General features: G+C 33.5%; 2 protein-coding genes across 2 annotated transcripts in view; both read right to left on the bottom strand.

Annotated features, from left to right (window-relative positions):
• The window catches only part of LOC111378565 (pyruvate kinase 1, cytosolic-like), a 16739-nt gene extending 10456 nt beyond the window's left edge, over positions 1 to 6283 (bottom strand). Inside the window, exons 1-14 of the mRNA XM_023001818.1 lie at positions 6108 to 6283; positions 5897 to 5993; positions 5396 to 5493; positions 5142 to 5297; positions 4559 to 4636; positions 4151 to 4282; positions 3875 to 3955; positions 3620 to 3691; positions 3426 to 3515; positions 2870 to 3014; positions 2596 to 2684; positions 2226 to 2321; positions 2024 to 2091; positions 1730 to 1829 (exon numbers count right to left, since the gene is read on the bottom strand). Of these exons, the coding sequence (XP_022857586.1) occupies positions 1730 to 1829; positions 2024 to 2091; positions 2226 to 2321; positions 2596 to 2684; positions 2870 to 3014; positions 3426 to 3515; positions 3620 to 3691; positions 3875 to 3955; positions 4151 to 4282; positions 4559 to 4636; positions 5142 to 5297; positions 5396 to 5493; positions 5897 to 5993; positions 6108 to 6176 (1371 nt within the window). The 5' untranslated portion in view covers positions 6177 to 6283. The remainder of the gene's footprint in view (positions 1 to 1729; positions 1830 to 2023; positions 2092 to 2225; positions 2322 to 2595; positions 2685 to 2869; positions 3015 to 3425; positions 3516 to 3619; positions 3692 to 3874; positions 3956 to 4150; positions 4283 to 4558; positions 4637 to 5141; positions 5298 to 5395; positions 5494 to 5896; positions 5994 to 6107) is intronic.
• A 1262-nt stretch (positions 6284 to 7545) lies between these two features.
• On the bottom strand, positions 7546 to 11357 carry LOC111378493 (pyruvate kinase 1, cytosolic-like). The gene is made up of 11 exons (XM_023001733.1): positions 11160 to 11357; positions 10949 to 11045; positions 10448 to 10545; positions 10194 to 10349; positions 9611 to 9688; positions 9203 to 9334; positions 8927 to 9007; positions 8672 to 8743; positions 8478 to 8567; positions 7922 to 8066; positions 7546 to 7736 (listed from the first exon to the last, which is right to left on the bottom strand). Exons 1-11 carry the CDS (start codon positions 11226 to 11228, stop codon positions 7561 to 7563), a joined length of 1194 nt encoding a protein of 397 aa, XP_022857501.1. The 5' UTR covers positions 11229 to 11357; the 3' UTR covers positions 7546 to 7560.
• Between the last annotated feature and the right edge of the window lie 9425 nt (positions 11358 to 20782).

Here is a 20782-nt window from a genome sequence, read left to right as displayed (position 1 = left end):
CATTATACTGACTGTGGATAATATAGAAGAAATTGAAAGACTCAAGAAAAGCTTAGCTACAGAATTCGAAGTAAAAGGTTTGAAACAGATGCGATACTTCCTAGGTATGGAAGTGGCAAGATCAAAGAAAGGGATTAGCGTTTCACAACGAAAGTACATACTTGATCTTCTATCTGAGACCAGTATGTTTGGGTGTAAACCAAGTGAGACACCAATGGAGATAGGATGAAAAGATGAAAGCACAGGAAAGCCAGTTGAAAAGGAGGATATCAGCGACTAGTGGGAAAATTAATCTCTTTCTCACACTAGACTTGATATTGTATTCTCTGTAAGTGTGGTCAGTCAACACATACATTCTCCAAAGGAAACTCACTTAGAAGCAGTATACAGGATTCTTCGATATCTCAAAGGTACTCCTGGAAAGGGATTATTCTTTAAGAAAAGTGAAAGAACAGAAGTAGAAATTTTCACGGATGTAGACTGGGCAGGTTCACGAGAAGATAGGAAATCAACTACAGGTTATTGCACCTCGTCTGGGGAAACTTGGCAACTTGGAGAAGTAAGAAGCAGAATGTTGTAGCCAGGAGCAGTGTTGAGGGTGAGTTTAGAGCGGTTGCACGGCAAATATGTGAAGGACTGTGGATAAGGAAATTGCTGAATGAGTTACAGGTTATGGCAAAACTTCCTATCAAACTCTATTGTGACAACAAAGCAGCTATTAACATATCTCTCAATCTTGTCAACATGATCGAAACAAACATGTGGAGATAAATGGACACTTCATTAAAGAAAAAGTTGAAAATGGGATTATATGCATGACCTATGTGCCCACCAAAGAACAAATTGCTGATATTTTCACCAAGGCACTACAGCGACAAAACTTCGAGGATTTCATCTGCAAGTTGGACATGATTAACATATATGATCCAACTTCAGGGGGAGTGTAGAAATCCCGTAATTATGGTGGGATTGATTGTGAATTGATTTATTATTGTATTACCATATTCAGACCCCATTTATTTCTCATTCTTTCCTCATTAAAATAAAAAATATGACCGTTATCCATCACACCAAATCTTCAAATTTGAATTTTTATCTCTTGTGTGGGGCCCGTAACGCCTATATTTTTCATTCTCACTCTTCCAAAAATGGAAAACTGTTAAGATTTGGGGTCCATCTTAATAAGGTCAACCTTATTAAGAGGAGTGACCGAATATCTATTTAAGTTGGTCAATATTCCGGTATTTAACCGATGTGGGATTTATTTCCTTAACATGCCCCCGCAAGATGGTGGCTCTTTTTGAGCAGAACAATTTTGAAATCCGTGTACTCATTTTTTAGACTTAATGGATCGAATAACTCGTTAGAGCTTTACTGGGCTCTGATACCATGTTAAGATCTGGGGTCCATCTTAATAAAGTCAACCTTATTAAGAAGAGTGACCCAAGATCTATTTAAGTTGGTCAATATTTCGGTATTTAACCGATGTGGGATTTATTCCCTTAACAAAAACAAACGGGGCCTAAGATTAGGAAATTTTATTTTTTCCTTACATAGACATTTACCTTATTTCTTCCTAGTTTGTACAATATATAAAGAAGCCTTGGATTGTAAACGTTATGTGGAATAACGAGAATTAGTTTTCACTTCTCTATTCTGCCTTAATTCACATAGATAATAGCAGAATAGAATATGTTTTCACTATATACCAAAGTGTAACATAAAATACCTCAAAAGCACCGCTAAAGGTCCAGCGGAGTTGGTTTGTCTTTAGGCGAGGAATGACAACAGATAATACAGGCATTGTAGGCCTGTACTTGGCTATTAATCTGCATTGAATTTAATTATCTGTGAATAATAGAATCGATTTCACAGTACTGTCAGAATATATACAGATAAAATCCAATTTCTTGAAGATATGCAATGATTGGACATTTCATTTTGATTTCACATTGCTGACCAACATGCACATCTCTCACACACGGGCACACGTACACGCACACCCACAGAGAGAGAGAGAGACCTTGCAGCTCTTCCCGATGACGTAAAGCAGATAATTACAGATGCCTTCACCTTGATGGCAGCTCGTACCTATATCAAACAAAAGCAGTATGTATGTGATTTCAGGTGAAGAACTACTTACTGAAGTAGTTCAGGTTTTATTACACACTACGTAGCCAAAACACATAAAATTAATGAGCAAAGAAGCGCAATTTGTGACTTACAGCTGAGGAAGCAATTGATTCTAAGTGTGTCATAGGTTCGCCCACATATTTAACAGTCTTCTTGAAGTAGAGATCCTGATTATAAACCTTTTCTGCCTGCACAAGAAAGCATGTTGAGAAATTATATTCAAGGCAAACAAATGGTTCTTCAAATTTCCAAAATTTGCCATTTGGTGGGACAGTGGAGTCAGAAAGAAAGCTGGGGAAGACCTCTGATCAGAACATCATCCATAGAACTGAGACACGAGCAAAATATCTTTCTACTTCACAGAATTATCCATTTCTAGTTTGGGGGGAGAGACAAGGGAGACGTAACAAATTTAATGGTGATGCTGATTAGCAAGGACGATGAAAATAGAATAAAGTTCACCTCAGCACAAATTTTACCAACAACTGAAATGGTATCAACAGGGTATAATCCACGGAGGGTCTCTGCACCTAAAAGAACGGCATCACTGCCTGAAACAATAGAAAAGGATAGAGGATAAGTTTTCACGTTGCCATTGTAATAGCTATCATAGATAATGTATGCACGGACAAAATGATCTCTCATAGTTGCAAACAAAAGAACATGTGTGAACTTTCTGCAGACACTCAGAAACTAATCAGATAATCAAGGATCCATTCTGAGTACTGAAAGATACCATCCAAGATAGCATTGGCTACATCAGTTGCCTCAGCACGAGTGGGTCGCAAGTTATCAGTCATACTGTCTACCACACGAGTGACCACAGCAGGCTTCCCAGCCATATTGCACTTGTAAACAGCTGCCTTTTGAAATAAAAATACCTGAACACATTAAAATGTTGTCAGAAACGGGCAATAAATGGTTCACCAACACTACAGTGATCGCATGAAGAATGCAGACATATCAACAGGAAGCCGTAAGGATTTTCAGAGGAAACCCCAAAATAAGAGAAAAGGGCAATGGATGTGTTGGTGTTTGTTCTTTCAGAAAGCTTGATCTTATAGCCATTATCATCTACTTTCCGCTCATTCTCTACCATATGTAAAATGCTACATTCACTAATCGAAGTGTAGCACTTTAATGTTAAAAATTTCTACGTACATCCAACTCCACTTGATACCCGGTCATTGGCAACATCTTCTAACTCGTTAAGTGCAAATAGCCTATATAAATTTTCATCTATTTGCCAAGAAGCAAAATATCAAGTTAGTATATCCAAATTTGAAATGGACCTTCTCTGGGGGGAGATCTATCCCTAGATTTCCACGAGAGAGGATGATGCCATCTGCTTCTTGGAGGATCTCATCAAAATGGGTCAACCCCTGCAAAAGAATGTGAGGAAAATAAAGACAAGATACAATTTCAGATTAAGATTAACGTGCAGCTTCTTTTGAGACCATTCAAAAAATTCTAACAGGCTTCTAACCTCTACATTTTCGATCTTCGCAAAAATCTGGGTTTGACTGAGGTCACCCAAGTTAGAAAGAAACTCACGAGCCTGCAGACCAGCAAAAGGGTCCACTGATTATTAGACACCAAATTGGAATAATCATAAATACGTAATTTTTAATGCCTAATTTATTTTGCGCCTGATAGTCAACAGAATATAAAACAATAATGAAGAATATAAGAGAGAGAAATGGATAGAAAGACAATAATAAAAACCAGAAACACTCCTTACATGTCTAACATCCTCTGCATGTCGTGTATATGAAAGTGAGAGGAAGTCTATGTTGTTCCGAACTCCCCAAGTGCTTATAACCTAAAGTTGTCACAGTGATCATGTAAACTCTAGATAAGAAACCAAAATTGTTTAGAGGCAGTTAAAGAAAAATAAAGCAACATGAGAAAGTAGTAGTTTCCAAGAGCTGCACATCACTAAATACTGGAACAGACATGAAATCTTAGGTCTTGAAAAATCCTGAATAAGCTCTCAATTGGCTATAGCATAGCGTACCTCCTTATCTTTATCAGTGAGAGTAGGAAGATCAATGCGAATCTGAGACACATGTAGCGTGTACAATGACACAGCCAAGGTGGCAGAATTCTTAATCATACAAACCACATCCTCCTCTTTCACCTCAGTTACCTGCACGGTAGGAACTCCATTATGCGTCAACATCTATGGAAAAGTCACATTGTAATCCTTCATTGACATTGCCTATCAGGAGTTGAAGTTCCCTCACCCAAATATTTAACCTAAGATCAACAAAAAGAATAATGCTAGATCCTAGGCCAACATACATCTACTACAGTAACATAATGGACGGAAACCAGTAATAACAGACATAAGAAATCAAATATTCCTGAGAATCAACAGCACACAAATATTGACAGGTGGGCACAATCTCTATTGTTTCCATACCTCCAGCCATACAGAAGTTGTTTCACTTCCTGAGAACAAGTATTGACCAATGAAAATAGTATCTCCCGGCTTTACTGCCTGCAAGGTAAGAAAACTGCGGTTATATTGTAACAGAAAGTCATAATGGTGTCCATCTGTGCGCAACAATAGGTGCTTGCATTATCAAGTGTAAAAATAAAAGTTGCAACTTGCGACCTTAAACAAAAATATGCAATTCACGTTCTAGCACAGACAAAGGCAGGGGAGAAAAGTATAAAAGACATTATCTTCTTTACCGAGTCGTGGTATCAAATAAAACAGACAGATATAAAGGAACTTAATAGAGAAAAATCAAGCACAGTGTACAAAAATATATAGTATTGTGCTAGCATCCATGAGATCTTCTACTACTTCAGCCAAGGATTAACTCCGGAGAAGTGCTCCATTAACTTACAAAAGTTAATTATTCACAGTTAATTATCCTTGCCTCCTATTTCTAGGACTTACTCTTACTAAATTTGCAAGTACAAATCTGGTTTATGTAAAATTATCCATTTGTAATGTCATGGAATTTGCAAGAGAGATTTCACACCAATATTATTACCTTTGATAACCCACCAAAATTAATGGGAAGCAAGTTTGAAGTGGCTTCTTTGTCCAGATCAGGAGTTAGAACAACAAGGGAATCCGCCTGAAGTGAAATAGGATGTTCAGTTTTGTTGATAACTTGTAGCTCTGGACCCACAGTGTCCAGCATAACCTGTTAACAGAGAGAAATTACTGGCTCACAGGTCACACTACCTGGAAGATAATTCTTCGTTTATAGCACCAAAAATGAATAGGAAATTTCAAGCTTACCGCACAGAGCTTTTTTGTGCTCTTGATGCACCCTTTCAAATTCTCTAAAGTCTCTTGGTGAAATTCAGCATCACCCCACGAAAAATCAAACCTTGCCACTGTTAATTAAAAACGTGTATCACAACAAGTCAGTAGAGTGAAAATTCAACTGTTATACTTGCTTAATTGTAGCCATTAAGCATGTGTTAAATTAATAATAAGCTTTAGGAAGAAAAGAAAAATGTAAATCGTTGTATTTGAACTCTTAATCCACAATAAATGAAGCTTTCAGTCCAAACAATAAACTTCTAAACTAATGCTCGCATATAATATACAACTATAGAAAAGCTTCTGTTTTCAATCTCATTAAATAGAAACTGTAAATAAAGAGCAAAATTCAATAATTCGTACTCTCTCAGTGCTCCTACTTTTGTACTTCGTTAAATAACCGAACGGAACTCAAATGTGATTTACATTTCAATAATCATGGAAGTAGGAAATACAAGAGAATAACGAAATTACCAGACATTCCAGCTTCAAGGCATCTTGAAATAATTTCAACGGATCGCGATTTCGGCCCGAGCGTCCCTACTATCTTCGTCATCGCAGGAAAGAAATTCTGCAGAGAAATTTCCATTTCCACTTAAGAAAAACAGAAATATGGAAATTTTACAAGTTAGAACAGAAATCAGATAGAAAACATTTAGCTGTGGTAAAACGGGGAAAAACTGACAGGCTTTGATGGCTCGAGGATTGAAGCCATCCGTATAGGCTCTTCAAGAAGCAAGTGACTTGAAACCATTTTTTCCGATTGGTGAAGAAGCGATCGCTCAAGTGTTAGTTTAAGTAGAGGTGGCGGTGGCCGTGGATTGAGGGAATCTGTGGTAAGTTAGCTTGAGTGGTAAGTTGAAGAAAAGGCGATTACTATTTAAAAATTCGGGTATCTATTAGTAATATTTTTTTCCAACTTGTCCAATTTTAAATTCATGTAAAACCTTTACAAGAAAAATACTTTTCAATTCTTGGTTGTTCTTCCGAATAAGTTAAATTTAGCTCCTGTTTGGCCCATTAAATTAAAATTTATCTTTTTCTATCCTCTTATCAATTATACATATTTCAATAAAATATATTACACGTAAATTTAAAATTTTCTTTCTTTTTCAACCAAATATTGTTCAAAAAATTGCTATTCCCCTATTAAAATGTAGAATAATTGAGTCTAAACAGGGGCTTACTTTTAAATTAAATATAAGAGGGTTTGAGCCATATTATTTTGGTAATAATACATTCTTGAATAGTGTATTAATGAAAAATTTATGATTAAAAAATAAGGAAAAATTTTGAATTTACGTGTAATATTATTTTATTGAAAATGCGTGGTTAAAATGATATCAAATCACTATTTAAGAATGCATTTTTTTGGAATAATGTGGCTCAAACAAGGGCTAAATTGTTATGTTGTTTATCTTCGTCCCTATTTATTTCAGTTTAAAATGTAAATTTAAGTCGACGTTAATATTTAGCCCTTATTTGCTAGAAAATAAAATTAGTATTTTAATTTAGTACTTATTTGGTAGGGATTTTGATAATTGATTTTTTGACCGTTAGAAATAAATGAGTCCTACCTGTGAGACAAGAATTCAAAAATGACGGTGGGAAGAATGAAATAACGGTCAAAAATTTAATTTCAATTGTCTTTTAAACTCTACCAAACAAGCTCTTAAATTAAAATCAATAATTAATTATAATTATACATTTTATAAAACCCACAATTTCTCAATTATACATTTCATCTTTTCTACCAAAATCTACTAAAAATATTATTTTAATTTTCACCAAATAAGGGCTTAATTTTAATCACATACTTCATTGAGGCCTACAATTTTTTAATCATATATTTGATCAACTTTAATCAAAATCTTTTTTTTTTATTTTATTTAAACCAAACAGGGACTTGTTAACGAATATTAGTAAATCACATCCCTATGAAGACTCGGATATTTGTTATTAGGTGATTGCGTTCTATACTAGCATATGTTTGAGCACTCATTCTTTAAGATTTATTTTGTTAAAACAATATTTTCGATCACATAATTTTTAATTTATTGGATATACCTTCTCAGAACATCATCCATAGAACTGAGACACGAGCAAAATATCTTTCTACTTCACAGAATTATCCATTTCTAGTTTGGGGGGAGAGACAAGGGAGACGTAACAAATTTAATGGTGATGCTGATTAGCAAGGACGATGAAAATAGAATAAAGTTCACCTCAGCACAAATTTTACCAACAACTGAAATGGTATCAACAGGGTATAATCCACGGAGGGTCTCTGCACCTAAAAGAACGGCATCACTGCCTGAAACAATAGAAAAGGATAGAGGATAAGTTTTCACGTTGCCATTGTAATAGCTATCATAGATAATGTATGCACGGACAAAATGATCTCTCATAGTTGCAAACAAAAGAACATGTGTGAACTTTCTGCAGACACTCAGAAACTAATCAGATAATCAAGGATCCATTCTGAGTACTGAAAGATACCATCCAAGATAGCATTGGCTACATCAGTTGCCTCAGCACGAGTGGGTCGCAAGTTATCAGTCATACTGTCTACCACACGAGTGACCACAGCAGGCTTCCCAGCCATATTGCACTTGTAAACAGCTGCCTTTTGAAATAAAAATACCTGAGCACATTAAAATGTTGTCAGAAACGGGCAATAAATGGTTCACCAACACTACAGTGATCGCATGAAGAATGCAGACATATCAACAGGAAGCCGTAAGGATTTTCAGGGGAAACCCCAAAATAAGAGAAAAGGGCAATGGATGTGTTGGTGTTTGTTCTTTCAGAAAGCTTGATCTTATAGCCATTATCATCTACTTTCCGCTCATTCTCTACCATATGTAAAATGCTACATTCACTAATCGAAGTGTAGCACTTTAATGTTAAAAATTTCTACGTACATCCAACTCCACTTGATACCCGGTCATTGGCAACATCTTCTAACTCGTTAAGTGCAAATAGCCTATATAAATTTTCATCTATTTGCCAAGAAGCAAAATATCAAGTTAGTATATCCAAATTTGAAATGGACCTTCTCTGGGGGGAGATCTATCCCTAGATTTCCACGAGAGAGGATGATGCCATCTGCTTCTTGGAGGATCTCATCAAAATGGGTCAACCCCTGCAAAAGAATGTGAGGAAAATAAAGACAAGATACAATTTCAGATTAAGATTAACGTGCAGCTTCTTTTGAGACCATTCAAAAAATTCTAACAGGCTTCTAACCTCTACATTTTCGATCTTCGCAAAAATCTGGGTTTGACTGAGGTCACCCAAGTTAGAAAGAAACTCACGAGCCTGCAGACCAGCAAAAGGGTCCACTGATTATTAGACACCAAATTGGAATAATCATAAATACGTAATTTTTAATGCCTAATTTATTTTGCGCCTGATAGTCAACAGAATATAAAACAATAATGAAGAATATAAGAGAGAGAAATGGATAGAAAGACAATAATAAAAACCAGAAACACTCCTTACATGTCTAACATCCTCTGCATGTCGTGTATATGAAAGTGAGAGGAAGTCTATGTTGTTCCGAACTCCCCAAGTGCTTATAACCTAAAGTTGTCACAGTGATCATGTAAACTCTAGATAAGAAACCAAAATTGTTTAGAGGCAGTTAAAGAAAAATAAAGCAACATGAGAAAGTAGTAGTTTCCAAGAGCTGCACATCACTAAATACTGGAACAGACATGAAATCTTAGGTCTTGAAAAATCCTGAATAAGCTCTCAATTGGCTATAGCATAGCGTACCTCCTTATCTTTATCAGTGAGAGTAGGAAGATCAATGCGAATCTGAGACACATGTAGCGTGTACAATGACACAGCCAAGGTGGCAGAATTCTTAATCATACAAACCACATCCTCCTCTTTCACCTCAGTTACCTGCACGGTAGGAACTCCATTATGCGTCAACATCTATGGAAAAGTCACATTGTAATCCTTCATTGACATTGCCTATCAGGAGTTGAAGTTCCCTCACCCAAATATTTAACCTAAGATCAACAAAAAGAATAATGCTAGATCCTAGGCCAACATACATCTACTACAGTAACATAATGGACGGAAACCAGTAATAACAGACATAAGAAATCAAATATTCCTGAGAATCAACAGCACACAAATATTGACAGGTGGGCACAATCTCTATTGTTTCCATACCTCCAGCCATACAGAAGTTGTTTCACTTCCTGAGAACAAGTATTGACCAATGAAAATAGTATCTCCCGGCTTTACTGCCTGCAAGGTAAGAAAACTGCGGTTATATTGTAACAGAAAGTCATAATGGTGTCCATCTGTGCGCAACAATAGGTGCTTGCATTATCAAGTGTAAAAATAAAAGTTGCAACTTGCGACCTTAAACAAAAATATGCAATTCACGTTCTAGCACAGACAAAGGCAGGGGAGAAAAGTATAAAAGACATTATCTTCTTTACCGAGTCGTGGTATCAAATAAAACAGACAGATATAAAGGAACTTAATAGAGAAAAATCAAGCACAGTGTACAAAAATATATAGTATTGTGCTAGCATCCATGAGATCTTCTACTACTTCAGCCAAGGATTAACTCCGGAGAAGTGCTCCATTAACTTACAAAAGTTAATTATTCACAGTTAATTATCCTTGCCTCCTATTTCTAGGACTTACTCTTACTAAATTTGCAAGTACAAATCTGGTTTATGTAAAATTATCCATTTGTAATGTCATGGAATTTGCAAGAGAGATTTCACACCAATATTATTACCTTTGATAACCCACCAAAATTAATGGGAAGCAAGTTTGAAGTGGCTTCTTTGTCCAGATCAGGAGTTAGAACAACAAGGGAATCCGCCTGAAGTGAAATAGGATGTTCAGTTTTGTTGATAACTTGTAGCTCTGGACCCACAGTGTCCAGCATAACCTGTTAACAGAGAGAAATTACTGGCTCACAGGTCACACTACCTGGAAGATAATTCTTCGTTTATAGCACCAAAAATGAATAGGAAATTTCAAGCTTACCGCACAGAGCTTTTTTGTGCTCTTGATGCACCCTTTCAAATTCTCTAAAGTCTCTTGGTGAAATTCAGCATCACCCCACGAAAAATCAAACCTTGCCACTGTTAATTAAAAACGTGTATCACAACAAGTCAGTAGAGTGAAAATTCAACTGTTATACTTGCTTAATTGTAGCCATTAAGCATGTGTTAAATTAATAATAAGCTTTAGGAAGAAAAGAAAAATGTAAATCGTTGTATTTGAACTCTTAATCCACAATAAATGAAGCTTTCAGTCCAAACAATAAACTTCTAAACTAATGCTCGCATATAATATACAACTATAGAAAAGCTTCTGTTTTCAATCTCATTAAATAGAAACTGTAAATAAAGAGCAAAATTCAATAATTCGTACTCTCTCAGTGCTCCTACTTTTGTACTTCGTTAAATAACCGAACGGAACTCAAATGTGATTTACATTTCAATAATCATGGAAGTAGGAAATACAAGAGAATAACGAAATTACCAGACATTCCAGCTTCAAGGCATCTTGAAATAATTTCAACGGATCGCGATTTCGGCCCGAGCGTCCCTACTATCTTCGTCATCGCAGGAAAGAAATTCTGCAGAGAAATTTCCATTTCCACTTAAGAAAAACAGAAATATGGAAATTTTACAAGTTAGAACAGAAATCAGATAGAAAACATTTAGCTGTGGTAAAACGGGGAAAAACTGACAGGCTTTGATGGCTCGAGGATTGAAGCCATCCGTATAGGCTCTTCAAGAAGCAAGTGACTTGAAACCATTTTTTCCGATTGGTGAAGAAGCGATCGCTCAAGTGTTAGTTTAAGTAGAGGTGGCGGTGGCCGTGGATTGAGGGAATCTGTGGTACGTTAGCTTGAGTGGTAAGGTGAAGAAAAGGCGATTACTATTTAAAAATTCGGGTATCTATTAGTAATATTATTTTCCAACTTGTCCAATTTTAAATTCATGTAAAACCTTTACAAGAAAAATACTTTTCAATTCTTGGTTGTTCTTCCGAATAAGTTAAATTTAGCCCCTGTTTGCCCATTAAATTAAAATTTATCTTTTTCCATCCCCTTATCAATTATACATATTTCAATAAAATATATTACATGTAAATTTAAAATTTTCTTTCTTTTTCAACCAAACATTTTTCAAAAAATTGCTATTCCCCTATTAAAATGTAGAATAATGGAGTCTAAACAGGGGCTTACTTTTAAATTAAATATAAGAGGGTTTGAGCCATATTATTTTGGTAATAATGCATTTTTGAATAGTGATTAATGGAAAATGTGTGGTTAAAAAATAAGGAAAAATTTTGAATTTACGTGTAATATTATTTTATTGAAGAATGCGTGGTTGAAATGATATCAAATCACTGTTTAAGAATGCATTTTTTTGGAATAATGTGGCTCAAACAAGGGCTAAATCGTTAAGTTGTTTATCTTCGTCCCTATTTATTTCAGTTTAAAATGTAAATTTAAGTCGACGTTAATATTTAGCCCTTATTTGCTAGAAATTAAAATTAGTATTTTAATTTAGTGCTTATTTGATAGGGATTTTGATAATTGATTTTTTGACTATTAGAAATAAATGAGTCCTACCTGTGAGACAAGAATTCAAAAATGACGGTGGGAAGAATGAAATAACGGTCAAAAATTTAATTTCAATTGTCTTTTAAACTCTACCAAACAAGCTCTTAAATTAAAATCAATAATTAATTATAATTATACATTTTATAAAACCCACAATTTCTCAATTATACATTTCATCTTTTCTACCAAAATCTACTAAAAATATTATTTTAATTTTCACCAAATAAGGGCTTAATTTTAATCACATACTTCATTGAGGCCTACAATTTTTTAATCATATATTTGATCAACTTTAATCAAAATCTTTTTTTTTTATTTTATTTAAACCAAACAGGGACTTGTTAACGAATATTAGTAAATCACATCCCTATGAAGACTCGGATATTTGTTATTAGGTGATTGCGTTCTATACTAGCATATGTTTGAGCACTCATTCTTTAAGATTTATTTTGTTAAAACAATATTTTCGATCACATAATTTTTAATTTATTGGATATACCTTCTTAAAAAACTCTTTTTTAACAAAATTCACGCTAAAAAAAGGGGGTCGAAGAGGGGGCTAGGATTAGAACAATTTGCTAGAAATAACCAAAGCAGGATGGGTATAACAGTATAATTAGGCAATATTTCCCAAGTAGTCCCTTTTTGGTACCTTGTTATTGACGTTATTTTCATGGACGAATATTAAGTCCCTAGTAGATATTGAAATTAGATTTTAGTAAATTTTAATAAAAGTTGATGATATATATGGTTAAAAAGTCGTAAATTTCATAAAATATGTGGTTAATATTAATTGTTGACTTTTACTTAAGTTGAATTCTCTACTAAACACGAGCTAAATTAAAATTGAATGAGATGGACAAAGAATTGATTAAATCACTACTAAATCAGTTTGATTTGCTATATCAACTACTACTCGATTTGACTTTTTAGCCATCAAATTGATGGTTTCTAAGATGGGAATCATGCTTGCATAATTTTGAAAATTTAATGTGCTTTTCGAATTCTCAAAATCTCAAGCAATGTTGACTTTTTTTTATGACTCAGGTGTCCAAGCTATGTTTGGTTAATCGTGAGAAGTCGCGACCTTCCTCCCTGGTTCGCCGCCCGGGTAAATCCAAATACGATCACAGTTTATAAACACTTTGACAGAATATTTGAGATCCGTTCTCTTCCTTGTGAACCTCTCTTTATGACGTGCGTACAGGACCTCCAAGGGTGACAAAGCACATCATAATCATACTGCCATAGGACATCTACCTTTCAACATAAATGTTGCCTGTCAGCTACCGTGGGATTCGAATATCCAATGCTCTATAGGAAATCTTTTTGATTTACCACTACGCTATGCCCATGGGGGCAATGTTGACTTTTTATAAGTATTTTACATGAATTGTACTTCTAGTTGCCTTTCTATCTACGCATGTGTTTTGTATCAACTATTGGAGCTTAAATTGCTAATTTAACAAGAGAAAAATCATTTTATAGTAGTTATAACCCAATTAATTTCTATTGAGCATAGTTTATTATACTAGGATCACATGGTTCGACTGAAAACCTAGTGACTCAAACTCTATTTAGGTCTAATTGGTATATGTGGATCAATCGGTATTTAAACTATTCATGACTAGAATGAATCGAAATAGTTTTGCAAATTAGCTTTATTAAAGCTCAGTCTTTTATTAAAGAATAATGTTATATAGCATCAACTTATATAGCATTATGTAATATGTTCAATTAAAGGTCATTGTAACTTTCATTTAATGACACTTACTGTCACTTAAATTAGTATTGCAAAATATTAAAAAGCACACTATTTACTATAACCCACGATTACCCTTTGAAAAATTACAATGTGATTCACAAGTTTTGAACTCTAATTCCGGGGTCGAAGATGTGGCCTATTTTCCCCTAGGCTGCATTCGTTGTTTGATAGAATACGAATACATATATAAAGATATCAATTTTTAAAAAATAAGGAAAAATTTTGAATTTACGTGTAATATTATTTTATTGAAGAATGCGTGGTTGAAATGATATCAAATCACTGTTTAAGAATGCATTTTTTTGGAATAATGTGGCTCAAACAAGGGCTAAATCGTTAAGTTGTTTATCTTCGTCCCTATTTATTTCAGTTTAAAATGTAAATTTAAGTCGACGTTAATATTTAGCCCTTATTTGCTAGAAATTAAAATTAGTATTTTAATTTAGTGCTTATTTGATAGGGATTTTGATAATTGATTTTTTGACTATTAGAAATAAATGAGTCCTACCTGTGAGACAAGAATTCAAAAATGACGGTTGGAAGAATGAAATAACGGTCAAAAATTTAATTTCAATTGTCTTTTAAACTCTACCAAACAAGCTCTTAAATTAAAATCAATAATTAATTATAATTATACATTTTATAAAACCCACAATTTCTCAATTATACATTTCATCTTTTCTACCAAAATCTACTAAAAATATTATTTTAATTTTCACCAAATAAGGGCTTAATTTTAATCACATACTTCATTGAGGCCTACAATTTTTTAATCATATATTTGATCAACTTTAATCAAAATCTTTTTTTTTTAATTTTATTTAAACCAAACAGGGACTTGTTAACAAATATTAGTAAATCACATCCCTATGAAGACTCGGATATTTGTTATTAGGTGATCGCGTTCTATACTAGCATATGTTTGAGCACTCATTCTTTAAGATTTATTTTGTTAAAACAATATTTTCGATCACATAATTTTTAATTTATTGGATATACCTTCTTAAAAAACTCTTTTTTAACAAAATTCACGCTCAAAAAAGGGGGTCGAAGAGGGGGCTAGGCTTAGAACAATTTGCTAGAAATAACCAAAGCAGGATGGGTATAACAGTATAATTAGGCAATATTTCCCAAGTAGTCCCTTTTTGGTACCTTGTTATTGACGTTATATTCATGGACGAATATTAAGTCCCTAGTAGATATTGAAATTAGATTTTAGTAAATTTTAATAAAAGTTGATAATATATATAGTTAAAAAGTCGTAAATTTCATAAAATATGTGGTTAATATTAATTGTTGACTTTTACTTAAGTTGAATTCTCTACTAAACACGAGCTAAATTAAAATTGAATGAGATGGACAAAGAATTGATTAAATCACTACTAAATCAGTTTGATTTGCTATATCAACTACTACTCGATTTGACTTTTTAGCCATCAAATTGATGGTTTCTAAGATGGGAATCATGCTTGCATAATTTTGAAAATTTAATGTGCTTTTCGAATTCTCAAAATCTCAAGCAATGTTGACTTTTTTTTATGACTCAGGTGTCCAAGCTATGTTTGGTTAATCGTGAGAAGTCGCGACCTTCCTCCCTGGTTCGCCGCCCGGGTAAATCCAAATACGATCACAGTTTATAAACACTTTGACAGAATATTTGAGATCCGTTCTCTTCCTTGTGAACCTCTCTTTATGACGTGCGTACAGGACCTCCAAGGGTGACAAAGCACATCATAATCATACTGCCATAGGACATCTACCTTTCAACATAAATGTTGCCTGTCAGCTACCGTGGGATTCGAATATCCAATGCTCTATAGGAAATCTTTTTGATTTACCACTACGCTATGCCCATGGGGGCAATGTTGACTTTTTATAAGTATTTTACATGAATTGTACTTCTAGTTGCCTTTCTATCTACGCATGTGTTTTGTATCAACTATTGGAGCTTAAATTGCTAATTTAACAAGAGAAAAATCATTTTATAGTAGTTATAACCCAATTAATTTCTATTGAGCATAGTTTATTATACTAGGATCACATGGTTCGACTGAAAACCTAGTGACTCAAACTCTATTTAGGTCTAATTGGTATATGTGGATCAATCGGTATTTAAACTATTCATGACTAGAATGAATCGAAATAGTTTTGCAAATTAGCTTTATTAAAGCTCAGTCTTTTATTAAAGAATAATGTTATATAGCATCAACTTATATAGCATTATGTAATATGTTCAATTAAAGGTCATTGTAACTTTCATTTAATGACACTTACTGTCACTTAAATTAGTATTGCAAAATATTAAAAAGCACACTATTTACTATAACCCACGATTACCCTTTGAAAAATTACAATGTGATTCACAAGTTTTGAACTCTAATTCCGGGGTCGAAGATGTGGCCTATTTTCCCCTAGGCTGCATTCAGATGGGAATCATGCTTGCATAATTTTGAAAATTTAATGTGCTTTTCGAATTCTCAAAATCTCAAGCAATGTTGACTTTTTTTTTATGACTCAGGTGTTCAAGCTACGTTTGGTTAATCGTGAGAAGTCGCGACCTTCCTCTCTGGTTCGCCGCCCGAGTAAATCCAAATACGATCACAGCTTATACACACTTTGACAGAATATTTGAGATCTGTTCTCTTCCTTGTGAACCTCTCTTTATGACGTGCGCACAGGATCTCCAAGGGTGACAAAGCATATCATAATCATGCTGCCATAGGACATCTACCTTTCAACATAAATGTTGCCTATCAGCTACCGTGGGATTCGAATATCCGATGCTCTATAGGAAATCTTTTTGATTTACCACTGCACTATGCCCATGGGGGCAATGTTGACTTTTTATAAGTATTTTACGTGAATTGTACTTCTAGTTGCCTTTCTATCTACGCATGTGTTATGTATCAACTGTTGGAGCTTAAATTGCTAATTTAACAAGAGAAAAAACATTTTATAGTAGTTATAACCCAATTAATTTCTATTGAGCATAGTTTATTATACTAGGATCACATGGTTCGACTGAAAACCTAGTGAATCAAACTCTATTTAGGTCTGATTAGTATATGTGGATCAATCGGTATTTAAACTGTTCATGACTAGAATGAATCGAAATAGTTTTGCAAATTAGCTTTATTAAAGCCCACTCTTTCATTAAAGAATAATGTTATATGGCATCAACTTATATAGCATTATGTAATATGTTCAATTAAAGGTCATTGTAACTTTCATTTAATGACACTTACTGTCACTTAAATTAGTATTGCAAAATATTAAAAAGCACACTCTTTACTATAACCCACGATTACCCTTTGAAAAATTACAATGTGATTCACAAGTTTTGAACTCTAATCCCATGGTCGAAGATGTGGCCTATTTTCCCCTAGGCTGCATTTGTTGTTTGATAGAATACGAATACATATATAAAGATATCAATTTTTAATGGCAAATTTTTCTACATTTAAACCACGAGGACAAATATAAATTTTGAAATATTATCAAAGGTCTCCCTATGGGTTGTGCCGTTGTGATGTTGGAAAGGAGTTTAGTTCTCGTCTAGATATGCGATCTTGAATTGTTCTTGCATTTCATGTTATAATTGCAATTAATTACTTTATTGAACCCCAACGATTGGACATGTAATTATTATTATATTTTTATATGTACAAAACCTTGGTAATTGATCATTATTGTGCTTCTTTTATCTACATAAAGGGTAACTCAGTTGATAACTCGGTGGAACTTGAAAATGGTGTCTAATTCTCGAGAAAAATTCAGTGGCACTACCAATATGTATACATGGTAGAATAATCTATTCAGATTGCGACAATTTAGACTTTGAGCCACTTAAATCATGACACCGTCAATAATGATTGGGTCCTCCCATCCACTTCGTTTCTCTCTCTTATCTATTCGATGTTCGAGATGTCATGACTTTAATGATTCAAAATTCGAGATGATGTGATTTGAATATATCAGGCGAGCATATCAGCCTCTTTGTGTTATATTTTCCAAATCATTTTTATGAAAAAGTTGACCATTGGCATGGAATCTGGGTCCCACACATGACACAGTCGGTCAACAATTGCGGCTTGAAGAAAGTATAACAGTAAAAAATTTTATTTTTATGTCCTAAAAAGTTGGCTGGGCTATAATATCATCAATTTCCTGATTTTACTATCAATCGATTCAATCCGTTAAATATTTTTGCTGGATTCTTAAGCATGAATTAAGAGCATGCAAAGGGATTCTAGCACCAACCAATTCACTTTGAGCAGATATACCAGGTCCTGATGAACATATTACCCTAGCCTAAAATGAAAAAAAATAATTAAAAGGAAATGAAAGAGAGGGAAAAAGAAGAAGATAACCCACTCGTTCTATGTTAAAAAAAGAAAGATTCATACTTTTTCTTTTCGATCGGCTCCTTTATCCATATATTGTGTAAATATGACCTACAATATAGTTTTCGTAATTTCATCAAGGGTAACTATAGAAAAACATTCATCTGTGTTTGACCAAAACAATTGAGACAATTCTTTGAGATGATCCTACATTTATATTTTTTCTCAATTTGTGTATAATGGAGTAGGAGGATAATATTCTCGTATAGTGATTAATTTTGAGGAAACCTTTATAAATTTTGTACGTCTTTATTTCTTCTTTCGAATGAATTACTAGAATAAAATTAGGTTTCTAATTGGGTAATTAGCACATAAGGTTCTTACTTTTCATCATTATTATGAAAAATGTCATTACTTTTTATTTTACTTTAATATTTTCATCCTTATTTCTACATCTCATTATGCAAAAATGTCATTTTCATCAATTTTTTCAAGTAAAAGCTATGAAATGACGAATATAACATTTTATATAAGTAAAATAAGAACTAATTGCAAGTGTAGTTCTAAGTTTTTAAAAAAGTGCAAACGAGTCCCAAATAAATTAATAAAATGTTAATTAGTACATAATGTCCCCTACATTTACTATTGTTGTGAACTAATGCACTACCCTTCGCTTTTTGACATTTTCACCCATAATTACACATTTGATTGCGCAAGCCACATATCTATCCATTTTTATCTAATTTCTCAATAAAAGCTATGAAAAACCGAATATACCCTCATATTTAAAATTTAAAAAATGAAAAACAAAGAACTAATTGTAACCATAGTACCAATTTATTTAAATACAAACGATTCCCTTATAAATTATTTAAAAAATAAATATTTTTAGAAAAGTGTGAACGAGTTTCAAATAAATTATTAAAAATAAAAAATTTAAAAAATTGTAAAAAGTGCAAAATGAGTCCCAAATAAATTATTAAAAAATTAGAAATTAAAAAAAATTATTTCTTCATTTTCTTCATTTTATTTATATAAGATGGTATATTCGTCATTATTGAGAAATTGGGTGAAAATGGAAGAAATTATGGTTATTAAAGTTATAATTAAGAGTAAAAATGCCAAAAAAAAAATAAAAAGTGGGGACATTTTTCACAATAATATTGAAATGGGGTAATTTGCACAAAACGTCCCTACCTTTCAAGTCTATTTTGGAATACGTTCCTACCTTTCATTTTTTGGCAATTTTACCCTCATTTCAACCTTTCTTTGCACTAGACGTCCTTTCGTCCACGTTCCATCTGTTTTTCCGTTAATTAAGTACAAAAATACATTTTTCCTTTCATAAACAAAGATAAAATTGTCCTCGTCCATTTCACTCCTTCTTCTAGCCATCAACTTAGTCCATAAGTAAAAGTAGCAGCAACATGAATATAAAAATCCTTTAAATGATTATGTTAAATAAAGAAAAAATGTTGTGAACAACATTATATTTCACAATTCCATAACTACTGTTACTGTCATATTGGGTTACTGGAAAAATTTAGAAAGACATATATTAAATGGTGGTCAATTTATAAAGATTATGCTGGATGTTCACTTCCAGTATATCCTTATTAAGGATGAAATCCACTGGGTAAATTGAGAAGAATGAGTGGAAATGGGTGCTGGGAAGTACGTATTACATTTTAATGATGAATGACTTATTTTGGCTCTATGGAGAAGATGAACTGGTCTTATTCACTTCTTCTAAGAATTGAATTAACCTTGTGATAATAGTCCCTACGTTGTTATAATTTTTCTGAGAACATCCCTACCTTTAAAATGTATTGGCGAGAAACATCCCTACATTTTTTAAAAATTTGAGAATAACGTCCCAACCTTTCAAAATTTTGGCAAGAAAAGTCCCTGTTTTCTTCTATTTTCCTCTTGTTTATACACACAACAATTCGTGATTGATTTTGGGAAAACCCATATCTTTTGGGAAAGTGACAGTGGTCCCAGTCGGGCCCATGCCCCATCTAATGGTGCTTGATGCTACTAGCATTTGAGCACTGGCCGCCTTCTCATGTATTTTTTGTTCCAAAAAAGAAAAGAAAAAATTATTAGTAGTTAGCTTCATAACAATACTCAAATAGAGGGCTCAAGAAGAAATACAGTACCAGTGCCAACTCCTCCTGGGGCTTCTTCACTTTATCTTCTCGCTTCTTCCTATTGGAATCTTGATTGAGTATTTTTCTAATTGCCTCTGCCTACAAAATTGATGTTCCATGCTTTTAAAATTCTAAAAGTCATACAAGATGACAATAAATTGAAGTAGAGAGAAAAAGCAAACATTTGATTCCCATGCTGCTTTCTCAGTTTGCATTTTACGCCTTTGAGTAATCTCAGCTTTCTTCAGCTGTTGTTCCATTTCACCCTTGTTTATTGAAGGGTTGAATAAAGGGGCGAAATAGATGAGGACAATTTTACCCTTATCTATGGAAAGAACAAGGTATTTTTGTATTTAATTAACAGAAAAAATGACGGAATGTGGACAGAAGGACATCCAGCTCAAAGAAAGGTTGAAATAAGGGCAAAAATGTCAAAAAATGAAAGCTATGGAAGTTTTCCACAATAGACTTGAAAGGTAG

Source organism: Olea europaea, chromosome 1 (genome assembly GCF_002742605.1).
Source record: "Olea europaea var. sylvestris chromosome 1, O_europaea_v1, whole genome shotgun sequence".
Lineage (NCBI taxonomy): Eukaryota > Viridiplantae > Streptophyta > Magnoliopsida > Lamiales > Oleaceae > Olea > Olea europaea.
The sequence above is the reverse complement of the archived record's forward strand: the minus strand, read 5'-3'. Positions and strand labels throughout refer to the sequence as shown.